Source organism: Triturus cristatus, chromosome 2_2 (genome assembly GCF_964204655.1).
Source record: "Triturus cristatus chromosome 2_2, aTriCri1.1, whole genome shotgun sequence".
Taxonomy (NCBI): Eukaryota; Metazoa; Chordata; class Amphibia; order Caudata; family Salamandridae; genus Triturus; species Triturus cristatus.
The window spans coordinates 570,225,218-570,250,105 of NC_140582.1; the positions used below are offsets into that span (position 1 = coordinate 570,225,218).

General features: G+C 41.0%; 1 protein-coding gene across 1 annotated transcript in view; it reads left to right on the forward strand.

Annotated features, from left to right (window-relative positions):
• The first annotated feature begins 14,455 nt into the window (after positions 1–14,455).
• The window catches only part of GRIA2 (glutamate ionotropic receptor AMPA type subunit 2), a 657,071-nt gene continuing 646,638 nt past the window's right edge, over positions 14,456–24,888 (forward strand). The window contains exon 1 of the mRNA XM_085641724.1: positions 14,456–14,516. Coding sequence (XP_085497850.1) covers positions 14,480–14,516 — 37 coding nt within the window. The 5' untranslated portion in view covers positions 14,456–14,479. The remainder of the gene's footprint in view (positions 14,517–24,888) is intronic.

The window sequence follows — 24,888 nt, forward strand, 5'->3', positions numbered from 1 at the left end:
TTTTGCAAAATCCATTTATTCGATCAACAGTCTTGAAGCTAAAACCCCACGATGTGTGTCGACCGCTGTCATCTTCAAGTAAGTGGGGTTTATAGTAAGATCAACTTTCATGCTAATAACTTTTAAAAGGCATTATTGGAAATGTGTCTTTATAGTTCCAGCGCAGTGCTGAGCTATTTTAAACCTTTTCAGTTGTTTCCTTTATAGTAAAATCATATGACCATTGCACTTTTCTTTGCTGTTCCAATCTGAAAAGATGAGCCGCTGGCCCCTTGACCCTTTCTCCCAAAGCAATAATAGACCATATCAATGTCTGTGGTGCAAGGGAGTGGTGCTCTCCATATTGCTTGAAGAGCTCGTCAGAGAAGGGTGAAGTTGCACTAGGTATATTTAGGGAATTACGACCGCGGAACACTGACTTGTTTCCCTATGTACAGCACACATGCTGGAGATTAGTATTTCCATGCCAGCGTCAGTCTTTTACATTGTCAATCCCAACAGTGTGTGCTGCTGCTTTAAAACATTTTTATACAAAGTGGTCTCAAGGCAGCACACTCTAACTGCCGGTGCAGCATTGGGGGTATAAGACCACAAACCCTCTACATATTATTTCACAAAAGGAGATGCTGCACTCCCAGGGGCTTTGGCAGCATCAATTTATTTTTCAGTTGTTTCCTTTATAGTAAAATAGCATAACCATTTCACAGTTCTCTGCTGTTCTTATTAGAATGGATGCGCTGCTATCCCATGGACTATTTCTCCCAAAGCAATAACGGGCTGCATCAATGTCTTCGGTGCAAGGGACTAGTTCTCTTCATACTGAATGAAAAGATCGTCCCTGGAGGATTAAGTCGTATTAGGCGCATTTAGGGAGTTGCAACCGCAGGCCACTTACTTGTCTCCCTGTGTACAGTACACGCTACAGTATAGTGTATAGCGTGTATATTTATATATTTATATACACACACACACACATATACATATATATGTATATGTGCCTGTCTAAATATAAATACATACATAAAGGGGTGCAGAAAGAGGAAAAATGGGTGCAGGAAGAGGCAAGAGAAAGGCAGAAAGAGGCAAGAGAGTTGCAAAAAGAGACATGTATATGTGTCTATCTAAATATAAATACATATATAAGAGGAGTGCAGAAAGAGGAAAAAGGGGTGCAGAAGGAGGCAAGTAAACTGCAGAAAGAGGCAGGAGAGCTGCAAAAACAGGCAAGAGAGGTGCAGAAAGAGGAAATAGGGGTGAAGAAAGAAGAAAGAGAGGTGCAGAAAAACACAAGAGAAGTGCAGAAAGAACCAACAGAGGTGCAGAAAGAAGCAAGAGGCGTGCAGAAAGAGGCACAAGAAGTGCAGAAAAGAGCAACAGAGGTGCAGAAAAAAGCATGAGAAGTACAGAAGGAGGCAAGAGAGGTACAGAAACAGGCAGGATAGGTACAGAAAGCGGGAACAGGAGTGCAGAAAGAGGCAAGAGAGGTGCAGAAAGAAGGTAGAAGGGTACAGAAAGAGGCAAGAGGGCTGCAGAAAGAAGCAAGTGAGGTGCAGAAAGAGGGAACACAGGTACAGAAAGAGGCAGGAGAAATACAGAAGGAGGCAAGTGAGGTACAGAAAGAGGCAAGAGAGGTGCAGAAAGAGGCAAGAGAGATACAGAAAGAGGCAAGTGAGGAGCAGAAACAGGCAAGAGGGGTTCAGAAAGAAGCAAGAAAGGTACAGAAAGAAGCAAGAGAGGTACAGAAAGAAGCACTAGGGGTGCAGAAAGAAGCAGGAGAGGTGCAGAATGAAGCAAGAGGAGTGCAGAAAGAAGCAAGAGAGGTGCCGAAAGAGGCAAGACAGGTGCAGAAAGAGGCAAGAGGAGTACAGAAAGAAGCAAGAGAGGTCCTGAAAGAAGCAAGGGAAATGCAGAAATAAGCAACATGGATGCAGACAGAGCCTAGAGGGGTGCAGAAAGAGGCAGGAGAAGTGCAGAAAGACTCAACAGAGGTGCAGAAGGAGGCAAGAGAACTACAGAAAGAGGCTAGAGATTTGCAGAAAAGGGCAAATGAGGTGCAGAAAGATGGAACAGCGGTGCAGACAGAGGGAAGAGAGGTGCAGAAAGAGGAGTGCAGACATTTGCAAGAGAGGTGCAGAAAGAAGCAAGAACAGTGCAGAAAGAACAAACAGGGGTGCAGAAGGAGGCAGGAAGGGTGCAGAAGGAAGAAAGAGAGGTACAGAAAGAAGCAAAAGAGGTGTATAAAGAGGCAAGAGAACTGCAGAAAGAGGCAAGAGAGGTGCAGAAAGAGACAAAAGCGTTGCACAAAGAGGGAAGAAGGGTGCAGAAAGGCAAGAGGGGTACAGAAAGATGCAAGAGAAGTGCAAAAGAAGCAGCAGAGGTGCAGAAAGAGGAAAGCGGGGTGCAGAAAGAGGCAAAAGAAGTACAGAAAGAAGCAACATAGGTGCAGAAAGAGGAATGAGAAGTGCAGAAAGAGGGAAGAAGGGTGCAGAAAGAGGCAAGAGGATGCAGAAAGAGGAAAGAGAATTGCTGAAAGAAGCAAGAGAGGTGCAGAAAGAGGCAATTGAGATGCAGAAGAAAGAAGCAAGAGAGGTGCAGAAAGAAGGGAGGTGCAGGAAAGTGGAATAGATGTGCAGAAAGAGGCAAGAGAAGTGCAGAAATAGGCAAGAAAGGCGCATAAAGAAGCAAGAGGGGTTTGTGCACCATTAGTACCAATTTAACACCCATATTTAGCAATAAGTAACAGGTGACCAATCCAGGTTTGCTAAGGGCATTTCACCACGCTGTAACACTTATTGCTGCATTTTTGGTAACGTTTGAACCGTTTGAGCTAGAAACAAGGTTTTTTTGTTCAAATCTAAAGATTATGCAGCAGATGATGGATTATGTGGCAAATGCGGGTGCAGCCAAACAGTCGCATAAATCCAATGGCACTGCTCATTCCTTTTTTTTGTCTGATTGAGTTTGTAGTTTAGCTTCAAAAGAAATGAGGCAGACTAAACCTGAGGTTACCACTCTACAACACAGACTACCATACTACATAATAACTCTCCATAACACATAGCACATAATCCCACTGCACATTATTCCTATACACTAAATACCACATACTTTCTATCCACATATATATATATATATAATGACAGTGCACGGTGCTCCTACACCAGTTTGGACTAAAGGAAGCCTTTCCATTGGCTGTAACATTGACCAATCAAGTGACTCTTTGGTGTATTTAAAAACAAAGGAAGGACTCTCATCCTGTTTCTTGGTAATTTTGCTTTTAACCGCACTGACAAAGGCGTATGCGGAATTAAAGCTGATGAAATTCACCTCATGAGTGCAGCATCTTTGCAAGTTGTTGTGGAACATGGCGGGTGTCCACCCCTGCCTTCTGCATTCACCCCCTGTGAGTTCGTACATGTGCCCAGGAGGTGGTAAATGGAGCTGAATATATATTTTTATTTATATATATACATACACACACACACACACATATGTATATATATTCAAAGAAACATTATATTTAGGCTCACATTTCACTCATACAAACCCAGAGAAATTCAGCAGTTATAGTTAGATGAGCTAACTATAACTCGTGCCTACTTAGGACTTCACATATTACATCACTCATGGCATGGTCAGTAAAATCACTCATGACATCACTGATGACATCTCAAATGACATCACTGATTACCTGAATGATGAAATCATCCAGTGACTGTGAGTGTTTTTAAAATGCTAATGTGTTAAATATATCAAGGTGTATTGCTGAATCAGTGGGTGTTTTTTAGTGCCTGTATAGATGATTCAGTAGGTGCACAACTGACTGTATAAGTGAGTGCTTAGATGTGTCAGTGAATGTATGGTTTAGTGACTGGGTTTCGAGAATGTCTGTATCAGTCTGTCATAGGTGTAGGTGTCTAAGTGGCTATATGGGTTGGTGGGTAGGTACAAGAGTGGCTGTATGAGTGATTTTTTGGGTGTCTGAGGACCTCTATGGGTGTAGGAGTGTCTGTGTGGCTGGGTGAGAGAGTGCGTGACTGCCTGCATGAATGAGTGAGTGGGTTAATCAGTGACTGTATGGGTCAGTGAGTGCATGTGAGGGACTGTATAGCTGACTGAGTGTGTGTATGGCTGTGTCAGTGAGTGAATAGATGTGTCATTAGTATATGGGTGGGTAACTGGATGTGTGAAAGGCAGTATAGGGGAGTGTGGGAGTATATGAGTGACTGTATTTGTGAGTGTGTGCTTGTGTCAGTGACTGTATAGGTGTGTGAGTTTGTGTTAGTATCAGTCTAGTCACTGCTAAGTTTCCCAGGGCCTGGCCTTTATATTTGTTTTCAAAGGAGAGGAGGGTCACGTGGCTTTCATCCCTGGGCCAATATTGCCCCAGGTACCCCATTTCCCAGGGCATGGCCAACTCGTTGGGGACTGCGAGGCGAGCCTCAAGGCCCCTGTGGTCCCTGCAGGCTCCCAGTCTCCTGCGGGAGCCGGCATTGTTTTTGGACAAAGGGAGCTACTAACATGCAGCTCCCTCTGTCCAAGAGCAACTCTGCATTTTTACTGGTGGGGGGCCGCGCGGACCCCCTCTTTTACTAAAATGTGTCCCAGGAAGGCGGTGGTTCCCCGGGCTGGGGTCCGCAATGGATCCCCTTAACTGTTGTTTGTGTACCCCAGGAAGGTGGCGGTCCCCTGGTCTGCATGGGTGGGCCATTGCCCCCCCACACATTGCTATTTGTCATAGCCCCAAGGAGGTGGTGGTCCCCTATATTGTTTTAATTAACCCTGGGGAGGTGGTGGTCCCTGGGGTTGAGAAAGGGCCCAGTGGGCCTGCCTGCATTCTTAATGAAAACTGCCCAGGGGAAGTGGCGGTCCCCGGGGCTTTGAATAGCCAGAGGAGGGGGGGCCATGCACCCCCCTCCTATATTAATTATATGCACCTGGGGGTTATTTCAAATCAATCATGGGAGGCTGTGCTTTCTTTTTAAAAACGTTTTGCAGCAAATTCCCACATATCGTTATTGTGCAGAAAATATATATATTTTTTTTAATGCTTTTGTGCTGTGACAGAGTCCCAGGGGACCCCAAGACGATGGCTTAGGGGTCAGGGTATTCCTACCTGTCCCCTTTTCGTTATTTTCACTTTTTGTTTTGGGGACTCAGTGAAGCTGAGTCTCAAGATGGCTGCCAACACTTTCTGGTTAAAGTGTTTGAAGGCAATCAGAGCGGTGCATTTTTCGCAAAGGCTTCGTGACCTGAGATATATTTATCTTTTTCTTCTTATTATTCTGAAAGACTACTGAACAGATTTACACTAAATAACAAAAAGCACAATCTGTGTATAAACATCCACCTTTCTGCCAAATTTGGTGTAATTCTCTCCAGCTGTTCAGGCTTTAGGTTTGACAACGCGTTTCTATGGGAATTAACATTGCAAACACACCCTTATTTTTATGCCCCTATTTCTCGGTCCTCAGTATGTGGAATACCCTCAATCTTTCCATAACACATAGAACCTACTTTGACACTTTTTTTATAAAGTTTCATGAAGACTGATTAAACAACGCCAACATTATAGGCAAGTCAGAAAATGCTCTTCCCTTGGAAACCAGGCTCTAACTATAACTACTTACTTGTGACCGTCAGTAAGTATTATAATGTGCTCAATTGGAGCCGAAACGTTATGGGGACTAACCAGCGAAAAAGCTAATAAACATTTGCACTCAAGGAACTGGTCCGTGTCTGTACTTTCAGGAGCAGGAGCCACGAGAAGGCAGTTCCTACTGAAAAGCGGAATCGAAGGATATATATTTATATAGATATATATCTGATAAAAACAAAGGTTAAACTAACGTTATAGTTGGACACATTTAGAAGTGACAACATCAATGTTTTCAACTAAAAAAACACAGAAATTCCGAAGGACAGTTAGTTGCTCTAACTATAATTTGCACCCCACCATGCACTGTTTATGATCTCACATATACCATCGCTCATGACATGTTCTATGACATCATTTATGACATCACTGATGATAAATGACATGATTTATTGTACTAAATCTTTTATGATTCGCCAACAATAATCCTTAAATAACTTGCCATTGTATTTGGCATTATGACTTACTTGGATCATATTGATTTACGCTTTACTGATGACTGATTTGATTAATGTGAGTTTATTACTTTATTAAACTGCTAATAAACCTTCATGGTTTGCAAATCTATTACTCTCTGTCACTCCTGTTGGGCAAAATGTGCTTCAATGTTATTTATGTGCCCTTGAACTGTTTAAGTGAAGCCTCAATTTGAGACATATATTCATCCTCTTGAATACATTTGTTTCCTTTGTGATTGCATTGTTATTGGTAATTACTGTGTCTAAATGTATCCTTCTCCCCAGAGTGATTCTATTTTCATGAAAGTCACCAGTCATCAGTGAGCAGCTTTTTTCATTTCTTTAATTTTTGAGAGAATCATGAGGCACCATGAGTCAACACTCTTTTATTTAATGAATCAGTTTATGACAGTACCACACAATTTCTTACCTGCTTACAGTTTATTATTTACTACAAGTCCTGACAGGAGGGCTTGTAAATCTCACATCAGTTTCTCTATTGTGTCTTGTGACAACTTATTTTTGTTTATCTTTTTATACAGAAAATGGGGCAGACACTTGTTTGACTGGCAAGGGGAATCTGAAATAAAGCACAGTCAACAACGAGGTGACAACTCCAAAGAATTGGCCCACAGAGCATTCACACCATATTTTGGTAGAACTGTGGGTCCAGGGTGTGTCATGTGTGGAAGTACGCCCCAGTGGATTGAAACTCACAGGACCAATTAAGTCTTCTATTTTGTGGCACAGAGGGCACATGTAGATCCCTACCCATGTTCTTTTCTTCCTGCCTCTTCTCAATGTATTCATTTCCAACTTCACAAACATTTATCTATTCAAGGATGTAATTAATTTGGACTGGTATTACATTATCAATTCCATCCCTACCTGGATACCCTCATGAGTGATTAGCCGCGCCCTACAAATCCAACTTGATAGATCCCTTAGTTTAACATCATTATGAACAAACATAGTCCAAAATGATGTTGCTTTAAACAAAAACGTTGATGGACCTGATGACTGCAAATGCTTATTGGCATAGCCATTTGTCAAGTGCTCATTCAAGAACTCAGTCCCATAGCTAAAATCAAAAGTAAAATAACACACTAATCACTCTCCTTCCTTCTTCAGTCTCGTATACATGCAACAGCGAACAGAACAATGTGTTTTATAAGATATCTTATTCACCACCATTTCTCTGTGGTCTGAATTTCCACGACTGTTAACACACTCATGTGACTCCTTGTTTCCCGTTTCAATTTCATTTGAGGCATCACCATTACCATGATCCCCTCATCCTCATGTTCTAGCCATCCTCATAGAAAGTATCGATGGTCGCTCCTTCGTCATCAGATTACGTATGGAAAACAGGATGTTTTTAAAAAAAAATCATATTTAATTCAGAGCCAAACTGTTAAGTATGAACATCCAAAGTTACTCTCGATTAATTTCAGTGCCCTATTTCTTTTTTCCTCGTCCGAGGTGTGCTTGCTTATTTCGAACACCAAATATATACCAACATAATATTTGTTAGCATTAAAGTAGCTTACAAGTGCATACTTCATGTTTCTCACTTATGGTCTCCTATTCTGACCATAACACACCTGGTAATTTTTCCTAAATATGCCAGGCAGCATAGACATTTCAGGACATAATCCCAGGATTCTCAGTTGAACCTTTATTTCTATTTGTGGATGTGTCATGGTGTTTCATTTGATTCTGTTATGGCATTGGTTACATCAAAGGCAAGCTCATGCCCTGTTCTCAAAAAACAGTCTGTGATTCTGTTGCTTAAAATCGGCCTTTGATATTTCAGCCGAAGATTACCTTGCTCCGACCCATTGTGCCAGGTTGGGGCCTTTGGCAGATTTCGAGGATGTAGCTATTCACTTCACCACCAATAGAGCCAAATCGATGAATCTGTTGCCCAATTTCCTCTTAGCTGGGTGGGGAAAGCCCAAGCTGCCAGTACTGAGGTTCCAGTAGACCTAGTCTGACTCCCGTTCTCCACCATCTCAGTCTCCTTTGTACAATAATCCGTCACCATGAGGCACGAAAATGCTGGATTGCTGAAACTTTCCTCCTCCTCCTCCCCACACTTGGGGCACCCAGATGAGGCATCCGGGCATCTCAATGCCAATCTCTTGGAGATAAGATATGCACTGTGTACTTTATTATACTGCTATAATTTAAACCAATCAATCCTTGATATTCGGGATGGGTATCCCAGAGCAACAGCCCACCCTTGGACTGCCTATTCTTGGCCCAAGTCATGCTCCCACTTACTTCTCAACCCAGTGAGTGAATATTTTATTTCAGTTAATTAACACCAATTCAAATCTAACATTCAATTCAAAACTGATAGCGCGGGAGTCAATTTAATTTAATATAATCAGTTCAACGCTTGATTTGCAAACATGGACTTCAGCTCTGCCCTATGTTCTTCTCCTTGTGAATGGATCTTTGCCACCGTTTTGGAATGGAGCATAAGTCAAAATCAATTTCATCATTACAGGCAATTCAGTTCAGTCAATTATGAGAGTTTGTGATAAGTTCAAAAACCTTATTTTCCCATTAAGAGATTAGTAAATTCTTAATTCCTTTAATTCAATTTAGTAAAGCAGATAAATTTGTTTACAGAAATATCAAGATAATCATGGAGACAATCATAAAATCAAAACAAATGGCATGTTCCATAAAAGAAAAAAGTCCCTATGCTACATAAGTTATATTTTGAGAGTTAAGCAGAACCCATTGAGAGTTCTTGAAAAGAGCGAGATCAGTGGAGTATTTAAGAAGTCTAACTTCCCATAAAGATCAGTTCAAGAAATTCAGCCGAGTCCCCCTATTCTAGCAATGGGCGCTACAGTATCACCCATAATATCAGAAGGAAAAGAAAAGAGATAAATCAAAGAAGTCACTCCCCAAGTGGCATGTAACTAAAGCTGCCAGCAGTAGCTTTCAGCTAAGGTCTGCAAAAGGAGACATCAGAGAAGGTCAGGAAAAGAACTCCTCATAAAGCGTAATTCTGAAAGATGTGCCATGAAAAGTGCCAATGGTAATTAGGAAACATGCATTAATATAAAACACAAATACGTGTATCAATGTATTCCGGTTTTAGGTAATCTCGAACCAGTGAAGAGCAGTCGTCTGATCATCTGCAGCTTCTTCCTTCATTCCCCTGGTAAATACTAGGAGTGGGCCAAGAATTACGCTCCACCAGAGGAGTTTGTGGAGTTTTCCCAACTTTGTGCTCTGCGCAGTGTCCTAAAAAGTTCCGCAAATTGATGTGGAGTGGAGTTTTTTCACTTACTCGGCTCGCCAATGTTAAATTGGTGAGCGCGAGTAAGAGAAATTGCACGCTAGACCACCTCCCACTGAGATTTCTGAATGTGGAAGGTCGCGGCACGTTGCTACCTCTCGCGTTGAGAAAGCTGCCCCTCATGTTAAGGAAGCTGCGGCTCGAGTAGAAAATTTACTTGAACGACAGAAATAAGCAGCTTCCTTTGGCACTTTGCATGATGCTGTTTGTATTGATTTTACAGCAAGGGAGAAACTCCTGCCAGTAAAAATAAACGCGAACAGCACAACGTACCAGACTCCACTGCTTGCGGAACTCCGCGTCGCTTAGCGGAGTTTTTGCGGCACTTCGCGGGGCTCCACAGAGTGCAACTCCGCGAACTTCACCCAAGCCTAGTAAACACACGATGTACACAAGGTCTAAAAGTATCAGTTAGTTGCAAAGCATTCATATATTTGTAATTACCTTACTTGGTTTCTCATGGGAACCTCAACAAATCTAAGTTATCAGCTACTACGTGCTCCACTGCATAGCAATGAACTACTCTAAAGACAGAAACATTTTAATTCAGCCTCCTGGTTAAATCGTGAGATTCACGTCCTCTTGAGAGCTCTATTTGTTTTGATACACTGTTCACAATTCATTATTATGTGCTGGAAACTATCTAAATGAAATGAGAACATGCATTTTATAAAGAAGAAATATATTTTATAAAGTCAGCACATTCTACAGCAATGATGAATTCAAGCAAGTCAAATTCAGGTCATCTACGGAAGACATTTGTGCATGGTTCAGCATTTCTAAAAGGCATTTATTTATTCAAAGGAAAATTGGAAAAATAGACAAATATGAGGCCTAGTCTGGTTCTTTTCTTCTGAAACTACAATAGAAATGAAAGCTTAGTGCAAGTAAATAAACTACACCTTAATTTGGCATGTTTTTTTAAAAGGGCCCATTTTCCTATGTGTCAGTTCTGTAAAGCGGTTTCAGGTTAATGTCTAGCTAAACGTTTATGAGATTAAAATCATTTTAAAGACAAGAATTGTTTTTAAATATGTAGGTACGACAAATGCCTTAAGCGCCTAAGTTAGTTAATTATTAATTTAACAAACCACCTAACTGAGCAGATTATATAAAATATGTTGATAAAATGGAATGCGTCGTTAAACTGAAATGAAATACTTTGGCTGCTAGGGAGATTATAGTATTGCTCCTGTTTTGGGGATCAAAACAGCCGATTGTTAGGTTAAGTCGCTAGTAACCTCTCACTTTGTTCATATATTAAATAAACCTCGACACTAATTGAGGGTAATCCCCTCTCATGCAAAAAATGATAGCATGTCGACAGACTGTCATGTAAAGTGCTTCGAAGCCACAGTCTGCCGCATGTTCAGTAATGAGGTGCAGGTGCAGAGCATATGGGCCAACGTTTCCTTGTGTTGTCGCCAAAGTCTGCAATTTTGAGTGGGCGTCCAATCATATCACTTCAGAAGCAGGCCATAGGAGGAATACAGTCTGAAACCTAGTTGCAGGACCCTGAATTTATAGTAGGACTTAAAGGTTTCAGCTAAATAACTGTGCAGACTGAAATTTTTGTAGGAGTTTATTGTATACTAAAAATGACTTATTTTGCTGAGTTTTTATTTGTCTTTTTTGAGGGAGAGAACCTATTTGTTTGCCTAGTCAGTGATTTTTTTTAAAAGGCCATGTGACAACTCCAGTTCTCACAGAGGCTCAGTATTCAAGCACCAAGTGGCTGTTATAAGGAATGATGACCATACATTTTTCTTTGTGCTCAAGCCTGATTGAATTTCCTCCCAGATGTATTCTTTCAAGGTCGCGCCATGTGTGTGAAATACTTTCTTTTAAAGGTTGATCTTTGCGCCACGTGTTGCTTTTTTAAGCTAATTTCCAACCTTATGTGTGCATATTAAGCATTCTGCGAAATTCTAAATAAGAGGCAATATATTTTGCATTGATTGATATTGAGAAAATTCCAAAGTTTTTCCGGAAAAGCTTCCGTTCCAAATGCAATCGTGGGGATGATAACATTTAGCAAGGGGTTCAAATATGGGTTACTTGTTTTATGTATGGGAACTTTAAAAGGGAATTATTAAGGAGAAGTGTGGCTCACTGGTTAGAGGCGGCAGACCCGGGAGCAGAAGTCGGCCTGGGACCAGGGTTCGAATCCTGATGCGCAGGGTCTTGGGCTAAGGTCAGCGGACTCGACAATTCTCGCCTCAGTGCCTACTCTAACCATGGATCCCACTCAGCAACTCTGGGCAACAGCTTGCTTAATCTCCACTTACGGCCCCATCAGCGCGGGGGATGCTTGTCTTCACCTTGGAGATGCCCAGTAGGGACCATCTCACAGGGAAAGCCAGGATGGGTTCCCCAGTGGTTTACAGCGCCGGGATGCCCTGTTGCTGGGGCAGCTGTGCGCTTTACAAGTCTACAACATTTAAATAACTGAGATGTTGTAAATGTCCTCCTCCTTCATGTAGTCACACTCCCTGATATTTGTATTTGTTATTTCCAAAGAGGTGCCTGTCACCCCGTTTCATTTTGATTTTCTTTCCAAAAATAACTATTTTAATTTTTTCTAAGTTTACAGCCATTTGACTTTCTTTGTATTCGGAGTTTAATATATTTAGCAGTTTGTCGAGGCCAATTCCTGTAAGATTTAAGAGAATCATGACATCGGCGACATTAAAATGGGCACTCAGATCTGAAATATATAAATTAAAAACCATCGGAGCAAGAACACAGGATTGCTTAATCATCTCTGGATAGGTATCTTAGCCGAGTGTGCCTGGCTTGTACCTCGCTTTATTTGTGCCCAAGTGTGCTTCTACAAGAGTAGTATGGTACGTAAGAGATTGGAGGGGATTTTCCATTCCGTCAATTTTATCCAGAGCAAGTTTCTATTCACATGATCAAACACTTTAGTAAAATCTATGTAACAGGAATATAAAAATCTTTTTTTTGTGGATAGACTTCTCAGTTGCCAGAGACAGTGCTGACAGGTTGTCTGCAGTACTTGGGCATGCTTTAAATTCTGTTTGTTAAAAGAGATTATGAGGGGGTGTGACTTGGAGCCAAGCGTAGATGACCGCTCGCTAGAGGAGCTCCTTGTGGCTTGGAGGCAGTGGCGGCTTTCCTTGTGGACCCCTGCTGGTTTGCCGCTTTTGGATGCCTAATTTCGTGGGGTAAAAGACCCCGGATACCCTTTTTTTGCTCCTTCATGACTCCTGGTGAGCGCTTCTATCATTTGGCTGAGGCGGGAGCATTTCCCTCACGGGACTCATGTCCACCATTTTCTCTCTGACTAAAACGGCTCTCATCCTGCAACAGCTATAAAACGGGAGTTTCTTCATGTAATTTTGGGTACCTGTTCATATTTCGGGGCTTAATATTCTGTCTAATAATGGGCAATTTTTATAATCAGTGGTGGCATTGGAACATAAAATAGGTATCCTTATTTTAAGGAAAATTCCACTCAGTCAGTTCTATTTTGCCTCAAATGTACACAGGCCTGCGGTGACTGATGTAAGATGGAAATTTTTGTACAGTGAGTCTCAGTTTTTCATTTTAACCAACAGTCATGACTAGAATTAATAGTTTGGAAGAGACCATTTTGTTGCAGACAATGCACTTTCTCCTACCGTGGTTTTTGACGCTCGTCATCATGTTTCATCAAGGTTTCATGTCAAACAGGAATAGACTTTAATTAAATTGAGTTCATTATAGCTAAAGAGTATGGTCTAGCTTATTAATCTTAACCTTTTCACTTCCAAGGGAGTTCTTGCTGTTATCTCTGCTACAACACATCACCCTGTGTCCCTACTCTGAGACTGTACTTTTTCATCCTATTTTGCATGCTGTTTTGCTAACTTCAGTATTTTCAAAATCTCACTCAGCATTTTATGGGGAGAACAAAATCTACTCGTCATGTTATTAGTTCTTCATCACCACTCTCATCTTTGGCAGACCACAACCCTTGTTCTGTTCTATTCATGACTATGGAGGGCTCTGATACCAATTCATCATTTTCCAATAAGGAACCATTAGTAGTTGTATCTAATATTCCGCTCTCCACCCACAAACTCACTCCTAAATTGACCACTTCAGCTGTATTGTCTTCTTGGAAATGTGTCAAAAAGGATCCTCCTTCGCCTATTGTGTCCCATCCACCAATGTACTATGGATGTGCTTCTCGAGGAGATATGGGCTTTCGGCCTTACATGAAGGAAACAAATGAAAGGCTTTAAGCTTTGGACGACAAGTAGTCTACTATGGAGAATAGGGTTACGCAGATTGAACAACAAGTCGACTCCGTTCAGGTTGTGGTGAACCAAGTTCCTTCAATGAAGTCTGAAATCTCCCTGCTCAAAAAAAACATGGAAAACTTTGAGCACTGAAACAGATATAACAACTTGCGCATTTATGGTTTGGTAGAAGGCTTGGAAGGTTCAGAAGCCATTTCATTCTTCAAATCATTCCTTCCACAAGTTCTTGGAATACCGTCCTCCCCTGCCTTGAACATTCCAAGAGCGCATCATTTGGGTCGTCTTCCAACCATGGCAGCCTCTTCAGCCAAACCTCGAGGAGTAATTTTATACTTCTTGGAATACACAGATTTATTGAAGATTTTACAAGCAGTTAAACTCAAAGGTCATATTATGCCAAAGAAACAGAGGATTGAAGAAAGAAGATCCTAGATATGAGGCCAGCACTTCGTACTCTCAATGCCAGATTTGGTCTCTTTCACCCCTGTCTCTGACATATAAGAATAGAACTACAAGTCACGAAGATCCTGCTTTACTACAACTATTCTTGGAGCAGTGCAGAGAAGAAGATATGGATGTGTCCAGACATGCAACTGTTTAATCTTGTGCTGTTATTGGTCTAATGTGCTCTGTTGTTTAACCTATGTTGTCTTTGTTCCCGTTTATTTAAGTTTCTCGGATTTCCCTATGTTATACTTACCTGTCATGTTTCTTCTCTTTTATTAGGTGCAGTATTACCTTCATGCATATTTTCTGTTATCCATGGTCTGCTTAGATGATGTCCTCCCTCCCCGGTCCACTTGGTTTGCCTGGTTAGTTGTGCCATTTATCTCATGTGGCCTCACCACGCGCATCTTGTTCATGTGTTTTTTGTAGTCGAATATTCTGTTTTTGGAATTTATGGTATATGTTTCTTGTTTGCTATATTAGTTTATTCTTCTTTTCTCCATTTTCTCTGTTTTTTTTCAAACATCTTTCTCTCTTCGCTAATGGTTTTTTCTTTTATCTCCTCTTTCTTTACATCCTCTCCTCCCTCCCTGCTTATACCTGTTTCTTTTTTTCTAATTGTTCATAGCCACTGATTTACTCCTCTATACTATTTATCTTGGCTGGTATGGTTTTGCAATTTTTTGCTAAATATGATTACCTATATTATATTGTTCATTTTTAGTTGTTTTAACTATTGTTCCACAATCTTTATGTCTTATTGATTAGCGTAGATGACTTTGAAGGTTATTTCATTGAATGTTAAGTGTTTGGGTTCTCCTTTAAAATGTCAGTGGGTACTCTCTCATTTATCTGTCTCTACACGATCAAAATGATGTTGGTACCTATGGTACTTTTTTATATCTCTAATATTCCTGTAAATATTCCTAAATCATATTTTAAAACAATTTATTCTATCTTACCAAAATTTCTATGGAATAATAAGAAACCTCGTATGTCTTTACATAAACTTAAACGTCCAAAACAGTTGGGTTGTGTCAATTTCCCAGATTTCCAAACCTATCAAACTGCATTCTTTCTTAAACAAACCTCTCTATTACTCCAAGAGGACAACGAAGATTTATCACTGCCGTTATGGACTATTATTGAAAACATTTTCTTCACCGTTTCTCCTTCCAAGAAATGATCCTTTACACACCGTCCTTTGTCACTTTCTCGTCCCAATTTTAATAACAGCTGCATAATTCTACAGTTTTTACTTACCAATCATCTTTCTCCTAAAGATCACTTTTTGCAGTCTTCACTATGGTACAATAAACATCTTAAAATCAATAAAAGAGTTATTTTTTGGATGGAATGGCATGCGAAAGGGCTTCATTGGGTACATCAACTTTACCAGAATAATGCATGTATATCCTTTACAGTTGTTCAAGCGCAATTTTCTTTACCTGCCTCATGTGCATCTAAATATGCATCCTTAGTCTCATTGATTCAACCAACTTATAATAATTTAGAACTTAGTGCTAGCTTGTCATCTTCGCCTCCTACCGTCCTTTCTGTTTTGTTCCTTTCCCCATCTACATCACAAGTTTTAAACATTTATCCTCTTCTCCAATTATTAGAGATAAAACAGAGGTGGAACTCTAATGGGAGACTGATCTCCAATTGTCCTTCTCTATTCCTACCTGGACTAAGGTCTGGATAACAAAATTAGGATGCCTTCCAGGGCTGCTAATACTATCCAAATGTTATTTTACATTTATAACAGACTTTTGATGTCGCCTATTTCACTACATAAAATAAACCCTGCTCTTTCTCCTTCATGCTGGTCCTGTAATGCTTCCCCGGCTGATTTACACCACATGCTATTTATTTGCCCTCATGTCCACAGTTTCTGGAAAGAAGTTTGGAGATAAATCAATAATATCGATTACACACAATTCCCTTTCACTTTTGTTAATATATTTTTAGGCAGTGTATCTTCTGAATGGGAATTATATTCTAACAATTTTCATATTATAGACCTACTTCTTGCAGTTGCTTTCCAACACATTACTAGGGCCTGGAAGAGCGCTATCAGTATTTCTTACCAAGCCTGGTGGTATGGGGTTTGTTATAACCACAGGTTAAATATGTTGTATGTCCACCTTATTTCCCTTGCAATGAAATGAGAATACCTATGGTTACCTATTACTCATTTTCTAGATGTATCTGAAAATGTTGCATGAGTCCATAATCCCCGAGTTGAAGAAGTGCCTAAACTTCCATGATTTTATTTTTGTGGTTATATATCTACTTTTTATATATCTACTTTTCATATTAATACTATGTATTTTCCGTGAACATTTCTTTTATTATGCAATATGGTAGGTATTTAGTATATAAGTGGTTGTGTAAAAAATTAATATTGCAAGAATTTCAGTTCCTTCCTTCTTCCTTTCTATGTTTTCTTTAAGGCCACAATGTATTTAAACTGAACATCCCAAAATGGTATTAAACAGTATCTGTTAGGGCTAGAGTTGGGACCTTTTTTGTAAATAGATTGGAGTATTGAGCCACACCATGATACGGGGATAACTTGCATGATTAAGCAGAATTTAAATAGATTGCGGCAGAATTCTGTCCAGTACTCTGAGTCCTGTTTGAATATGGCGCCTGGCAGTTCATTTGGGCCTGGGGCTTCAGCTCCTCTGCTTTTCCTCTGCTTTTCCTCTTATATTCCTTTATTTGTTTTCCCGGGGGGTTTATGCTAGGGTGAACGGCTAGATTCCTCGGGTTGTCATGTAGTTCAGTAGCTGATCTCTGAAATGCCATTATGTGAGTTATCCATGAATCTTGAAGGACGTTGTAACCTTTGGGTGGGGCCGTTTTCCATGTTGTTTATCAACAGTCAGAACCTTTTCTGATTTTTACCTTTACAAGCTGAGAGGAGCTCTCTCAATTCCTGATCTGTCGGTGACCTTTTGGCCTCCCACAGTGACTTTTTGTAGGTTTTCTGGACCTCGTTGCCCTTAATCATCTGGTCAGTTAAATCAGTCAACCCAGTCAAAGTACACTCCATGTCCACCTGCAGTGCCTTATATAGGTGTGTGATCACCATTCTTCCATTACCTAAGTTCATTACAGTGTGCGATGTGTTGTTGCTACTTGTAAGGTGAACACCGAGGGCCCCATTACACATGGATGATACTAAAAAGTTTACCCTAGTTCAGGATTTGGCCTGGGGGGAGCCCTTTCCCTCCAATTAATTCAGTCAATGTCCTAAAAATGCCATTGTTGTATAGGTCACCCACTGTATGACTCTCATATGCATTGCAGGACCACTCCTGGGAGAAACTTAAATTATGCTGGTGTAATTCACGTAATTTGTGCAATTTTGCATCACACTTGCTATGAGGATTCCCCAAATTCCACCTGTACCCAATTTTGTGTAATTTTGTGCCATTTGTGGCAAAAATACAGCACAATGCACCATAAGACATGTGAACAACATACTGCGAGGAATTTTGCATGCATATCTTTTGCTAAGTGCGTCCGTGTGCCAAAAATTGATGGAAGGATGCATGCCATGCTAACATATAGTGTGAAATGACATTTGCCTTTCCAGTAATTACACATAATTTTGTGTACATTTCCAAAATGTAATGTAATTATGTGAAACCAACATATGCGAATTTCATACACCCCTATCTAGAACATAGGTCTGGCTATTTTCCACCCCATCTGTGCTGTCAGTGGTATTCTAGGTGCATAAAGCACTGGTTGCTTTCACTTGTACAGTAATTTCCCACAGTGCTGTTTTATGGCCTTCACTAGTTTATGGAGGGGATCTGTGCTGCTGTATTTTCTTGGAGAGCATTAAGTCCATCCATTTGTGCACCACCATGCCCTACCATGACTCCTCTCATTTGAGTAGGAGGTATGTCTGCACACTGCTTAGCTGCCCACTGTAATTGCATGGTCAGATGATGTAGTTCATAACTAGACATCCCCAGTCCACCTTTATCTATCAGCATTTTTAATGTTTTAAGTGTAATTCTCTGTCTGCATCCAATCCATATGTGTCAATATAAGGGAGTCCAACTCTTTAAAATATTTAATGGAAATGTGAAGTGGTAAAGTTGCCATGGTAGTTGTACCATCTTTATAAAGGCTACCTGACCCATTCTGCCAATTGGTAGTTCTACCCCAAAACACACACTACCCTTCTGTACTTTAATGCCCCTTCTCATGTTGGCCTCAATTATATCATGTTCAGCATGGCGGACGTATATTTCAAGCTCTATAAATGAGCACTTTTCCATTGTAATTTCCCACTTGCACTACTCAGGAACTCCCTCTAGTTAAAAGTCGTAATTGAAAAAATACACGTTTTTCCCTAGATTCGCCTTTAGACCTGACATTCGGATCAATACTGTAAGAATTTCTAAGGTGAGGGGCATTTCTAAGGTATATCAGAATTCTGTCAGTGTAGAGCGATACAATATGGTTTATACCTGCTATAACATTTCCCAGGCACATCCCCTCCAGACTATGTCTCACTGCTGTCTCCAGAACGAGAACGAATAATAGGGATGACCAGGGGCAACCCTGTATCATGCCTCTTTCCACTTTTACTGCCTCTGATATGGCCCTCCCTGTTTTAACTCTTGGCCTTAGGCTGTGAATGGCATTGTGGTCCACCGTATTATTGCCTCTGCTATGCCCACTCTTTTTATTACCGCAGCAGAAACCATTGGAGTGGACTTTGGGATTTGCAACAGGCGACTAATGTTAGGTGATGTACTGCTTCCCAGGTCAAAGCCATTCTGATCCATTTGGATCAAGACTGATAAAAGTTTCAGAATACAGTAGGTCACAATTTTACATGCAATGTTATGATCAAAATTTAACATGGATAGCGGTCTATATGCTCTTTTGTCACTGGCTTCCAGTCCAGGGTTAAGGGGGAGGGCAATCACTATGGTAGAGGAGACAATTTCTGCATTTGTAAGTCTGCCTCATAGTCTTTTAACAAGTTTGGCATCAGCTGGTCTACATACCTTTTATAACAGTCTACCAGCTGTCTGACCAGACCAGGATTCTTTCCAGCTGGTAATGGGCACCTTGAACAACGGCTGAATCAATATTATCTTGTTACTATTCTGGCATAAAGCATTTCAGGTGGGTGTCCCCCAGATAGACATCCATTAAATCATCATTCACCACTCCAACGACAGCATACAAAGTTTCATAGTGTTCATAGAATATCCTATTTATAATTTCGCTGCTTATATTTTAAATGTCCTGCGTCTTTTTTAAGAGCAGTTATTGGTGTGCCTCTGATCTGGACAGATCAATCAAGCCAAGAGTCTACCCATATTGTCTCCAGCACATCTGCAGGTCATATATATCTTGTAGTTTTGACATTTTAGCCTGTGAATTAATTGGACATGTGCTTCGCTGGACATTTTTAGATTGTCTTTGGAGGTTGGAGGAGCCGGTATCATTTGCTCCAGCTACTGTTTTTTTTCTCTAACGCGCCTAACGTGGCGTTCAGTTGTCAACATACTCCGTATGATGTTCCAATGCAGTGACCCCTTAATGCTGCTTTGAAGTCCCCCATTCTATTAATGGATTGCATGCTGTACCTTCATTTTCCTGGAAGTAACTATTTCTTCTCCTACCAACCTGATCTCCTCTTTTGACCCTCCATTGACTTCCCATACCACCACCTAACAGCATATATATGACTGAACTCCAATTCCCAGGTCAGAGTTTAAGGATCACTCCCATCTACAAATTGCAGAATACAACACCAACATATTCATAGGCAACTATGTAAATCTTGAGATGAGCGCTAGAAAGAGGGGAGAGCTATGGCCAAACCATACACTACCTAGATGTGTCACAAAATGCCCCCAGCGATTATAGTCAAGTACATATCTTCTCATTATGTCATGCGGGTCAGATTGACAATCCTATTACATAACCAATAACCTATGTTAGCCTGAATCTTCATCTCGCTAGCACTGCTTTATATTATTTCATTTGCTGGTCAGTGCTAGTAATTCAGTGCCTATTTCAATGCATTTTCTGCATCTGGGCCTGAGCTAGTGGGGTCCTCATCGGTTCCCCGGGACTCCTTATGCCAGAGTTTTTCTGCTGTTGACATACGCCTCTCTTTCTCTTTTGGCTTGGCATTCCGACATTCGTCCTTGAGCTCCCAAGCACAAATTTATTTTTCTGCCTTGCATTCATTGTCTCCTACTGGGAGCCAGCAATTCTCACAGCTCTTTGTTATTCCACGTTTCCAACCAGTCACTTGCTTTATATGGCTCTTCAAAGAAAATTGCTGTTAGAAATGGGGCTCTCTAGTTGGCAGAGGTAGGTACCTTTGTACAGATAGGGACCTTGCTTCTAGTCAGGGTAGAGGGGATACATACTTTAGATAACCCCTGCTCACCCCCTGGGTTGCTTAGCACGAACAGACAGACTTATCCTAAAGGCAATGTGTAAAGTATTTGTACTCAAAATACACAGCAATGCAGTGATAACACCACAAATGGATACCACACCAGTTTAGGAAAAATAAAATATCTTTATCTAAACTCGACAAGACCAAAATGACACAAATCCAACATAAATGTAATAAGAATATGACTTTAAAATGGTTTTAAGCAACTGGGTCAATAGAAAACTATGGATGCGTGATTTCTCACAAAATACCTGTAGATGCCTCAAAATTCTCAAGGCCAAACAGCCACAGAGATGGTAAGCATCAAGAAACAAAGAGATGAGTCAGTTCCTGAGTCCATGGGGAGGCGATGCAGCAATTTTGCTGCACGCAGGAGAAGTGATGCGGCTAATCCAGTCTGTAGGGGGAAGTGATTGGTCAAATCCAAGATTATTCTGGTCCGGGGGTGATGCGTCAGGAAAACTTGCCGCACAGGTACGATGAGTGGCAATCTGAGATGCATCAGCGATCGACGAGGCGGCCTCGATCGGTGCTGCATCAGTTTCTGCAGTTGCTATCCCTAGATGCATCGGTTCTTGCAGCGGCGACAGGCGCTGCATCGGTTTCAGCAGCGGCACTGCGATTCATGGAGATTGTCCTTGCACAGCGATGCTGCATTGTAAAAACTGCCGCAAGAAGAGCGGTGCGTCGATTTTCTTAGTTGTTCAGGTTTCTTCTAGCTCCCAGCAGCCAGCACAACCTCCAGAGGCCTATAACTGGAACAGGTACCTCTTGGCAGGTCAGAGCTCTCAGAAGCCGAGTTCAGGGGAGCTGGAGGTGAAGACTTTGTGTCTGTAAGACTTCAGAACAGGAGGCCAGCACACACAGGCACTTGGAGATCTTCTTCAAGCAGGTTTGAAGCAAAGTTCCAGTCTTTGCTCTTTCATTGGCAGAAACAGCAACGGTAGGCCAACCCCACACAGCACACAGCAAAGGGGCAGTAGTCCTCCTCATAGCTCTTCAGCTCTTCTCCTTTGCAAAGGTTCCTCTTGAGTCCAGAAGTAATCTAATGTTCTGGGGTTTCAGGTGTAGTACTTATACCCCAAAATGTCTTTGTTGTCTTTGTGCAAGGGTCTCTGAGCCCAATCCAAACCAGTTCTGTCCTCACTGGTGCAGTATGACCACAGGGGCTGGAGACAGCATTGTGCGTGGGAGACAGGCCCTATTCAGGTGCATGAAAATTCTCTCTCACTACTCTAAATTCAGCCAAGGTCTATTAAGCTCAGCTCTGAGCCATCCAGGAAGGGCCAGGCACACCTCAACCCCCCACCTCCCCAGTGGCTGTCTACAGTGAATGCACATCCCCAGCCCCTGTCACTCCAAAACCAGACAGTCAATACACAAACAGGCAGAGGCACACAGAACAGTTAAACACGAAAATGCATTTGTTCTGAAAGTGGCATTTTCAAACACACAATTTAAAAACTAGCTTTACTAAAAGATGTAATATTAAATTCTGAGTTCAGAGAGCCTAAAATGTATTTCTCCATCTTGTCCCAATGTGAAGTTATACTTGTAAGATGTTACAAAGCATTTCACATTCTATCCAATAGGGCAAGATAGCCTTTCAATAGTGAAAACGAAATTGGCAGTTTTTCACTATCAGGACATGTCACACACACCAGTACATGTCCTACCTTTCACATACACTACACCCTGCCCAGGGAGATACCTTGGGCCTTCCATAGGGGTGCCTTGCATTTAAGAAAAGGATCGGTTAGGGCCTTGCAAGTGGGTGCACTTGCCAAGTCGACATTACAATTAACAACTGCACACAGACACTGCAGTGGCAGGTCTATGATATCTTTTCAGGGCTACTCATGTGGGTGGCACAATCAGTGCTGCAGGCCCACTAGTTATTTGATTTACAGGCCCTGGAACACTTCAGTGCACTTTACCACGGACTTACCAGTGAGTCAAATATGCCAATCAGGGAGGACCAATTGTAACAACAATTTACACAGGGAGCACTTGCACTTTGGCACTGATCAGCAGTGGCAAAGTGCCCAAAGCATCAATGCTATCAAAAATTCAATCCAGCACAGCATCAAAAATACAGACGGTAGAGGCAAACAGTCAGGGGAAACTATGCCAAAGATGCCAAGTCTAACAACTGTTTGGTCATTCGCTGTTATTTGAATCCCAGCAGGGAGGCAGGTGTCTCCTATGTGTTTCTTAACTAATAGAAAGTGGGATCGTTGGTGCTATACAGCTAAGATATAGTCTGGGAAAACAGTGCAACTAAGAACCGTGGGCACACAGCTTGCATAATTGCCTGTCCTATAGCAACTACTTTTCTCTCTCTGTTGGTTTTATCAGTAACAAAAACTGATAATAAGAGCCTTAACAAATCAGGAATATAGCTCACATTATAGTCAACACTACTCATGTTTTCAATGAGTGGATATGTTTCTGGTTCTACAGGGATGTCTTTAATATCATTTCTTATTATTTCAGCAGCTGCCATAAGCAGATTGTTTCGATCCTCTTCAACATCTTCATGGCTATGACTGTGGTACTCTTGCAATACATGAGCAGCTGTACTTTTAAAAGTAATGACATCAGCAGTCCCTGCAACTGTTCCTATGACGATTTCATCTTCAAAATGCTCTTGAGTTTTTGTTTCATATACTTCGAACTGTATGGTTCGCTGTCTTCTGGCAGTAATTCTCGCATATTATTAACAAGTTCTTTAACAGTAGTTTGTTCTTCATCATCTGCCTCCATGTATTTAACTACTTGAAGAAAAGTTTCCTGGCGAACTGAGTCCTCTGGTCGACCTGAAGATATTGGAGGGTTATCAGTGAACTGCCCGGGAATTAATTTTCCAGTATAAAAATTGACGTAACACTGTTTGTGGTAGCATGCATCTACAGCATGTAAATCAGACACATTTTGGAGACGTCTCTTAACTTTGTCTGCCCATTCATTATTGCATTTGTTGCATTTTTGTAAAACTGATGATTTGAATTCAACTGTTGGTGCATCAAACCTCGCATTTTTGTTCCTCTCCCTGAAGTATAAACTTAACTCAGTACCACAGAAAAAACAATTTTTTCTAAAATCAAACGGGGTTTCACATGACCGTAGAACACGAGAAGTTGTGTGATCTGATTCTTTCTCCTGGAACGGAGTTTTCAAGTTAACAAAACGCGCTCTACATTTCTTGTGAACTTTCTGCCGAACACAAACGTGAAACTTAGATATTTTTCTAACCTTGCATGTTTCTTGAATTCCAGTTACTCCTCTTTCAGTGAGTACAGATACATCGTCATCTTCTTGAAATACCACATCACAAATGAAACACTTTTCTACGTCCATTTTCACTGTATCTCACAGCAACTCGCAAGAACCTGTAACACATAAATGAAACATTTTTGATTAACAAAAAAACAAACAATAACAACAAAGTTACAAAACAAAACACAAACAATAGCAAACTTTTTACTTAAAAAGTTAATTGTGATATTTACGTTCCTTCGCACTTTGTCATATAAGTCAACGAAAAAATTATACAAACTTAGTCTATCTGACATATTCCACGATTATTTGATATTATGGTCATCAGAAACTATTTTTGATTTTATTTTTGACTTTCCGTCCCTAAAAACATATAAAATGATACCACACATGGGCATATAAACAGTTATACCCTATATCTCAAATAATTGGCAGCCATTTTGAAAAATCCGCCATATTGGATTAACACGTCATGATAGAGTGCTAGACTTTTCACCATCGTTTTCTACGGAAAAATTTCAATGACAATCCACTCACAGAAATTGTATTGCAGTTAGTTCTAGGTTCCGCAACAAATTGACTAGTCTACATACTTTTTCACAATTTACCATAAAATGTCCTACTTTCCTTGTATGTCGCAATATAATGGCTATTTCCCTATAACTCAGGGATTTTGTCACTATCATCCTTGGGGAAGCCCCCAAAAGGAGGATATTGAGCCAGCACCCTGTGCACTCAACCCATCCCAAAGCAGTTGGACAGTCCCTGTAGTGAAATCTCCACATGTGTACCTTTTACACCCTCCGGCAGACGAATCACCCTTAAATTATTATGTTATGACCTCTCTCTGGAGTTCACCACCCTTCCTTCTTAATATTTAATTCTATCCATGAATTCTGAAACTACAGTATACAACTGGGCCATTTCAGGAGAAGGGCATACCAGCTTGCCTTCCATTTCTTTTGCGCTGTGTGTCAGCTTCCTCTGGTCATCTCTCATGG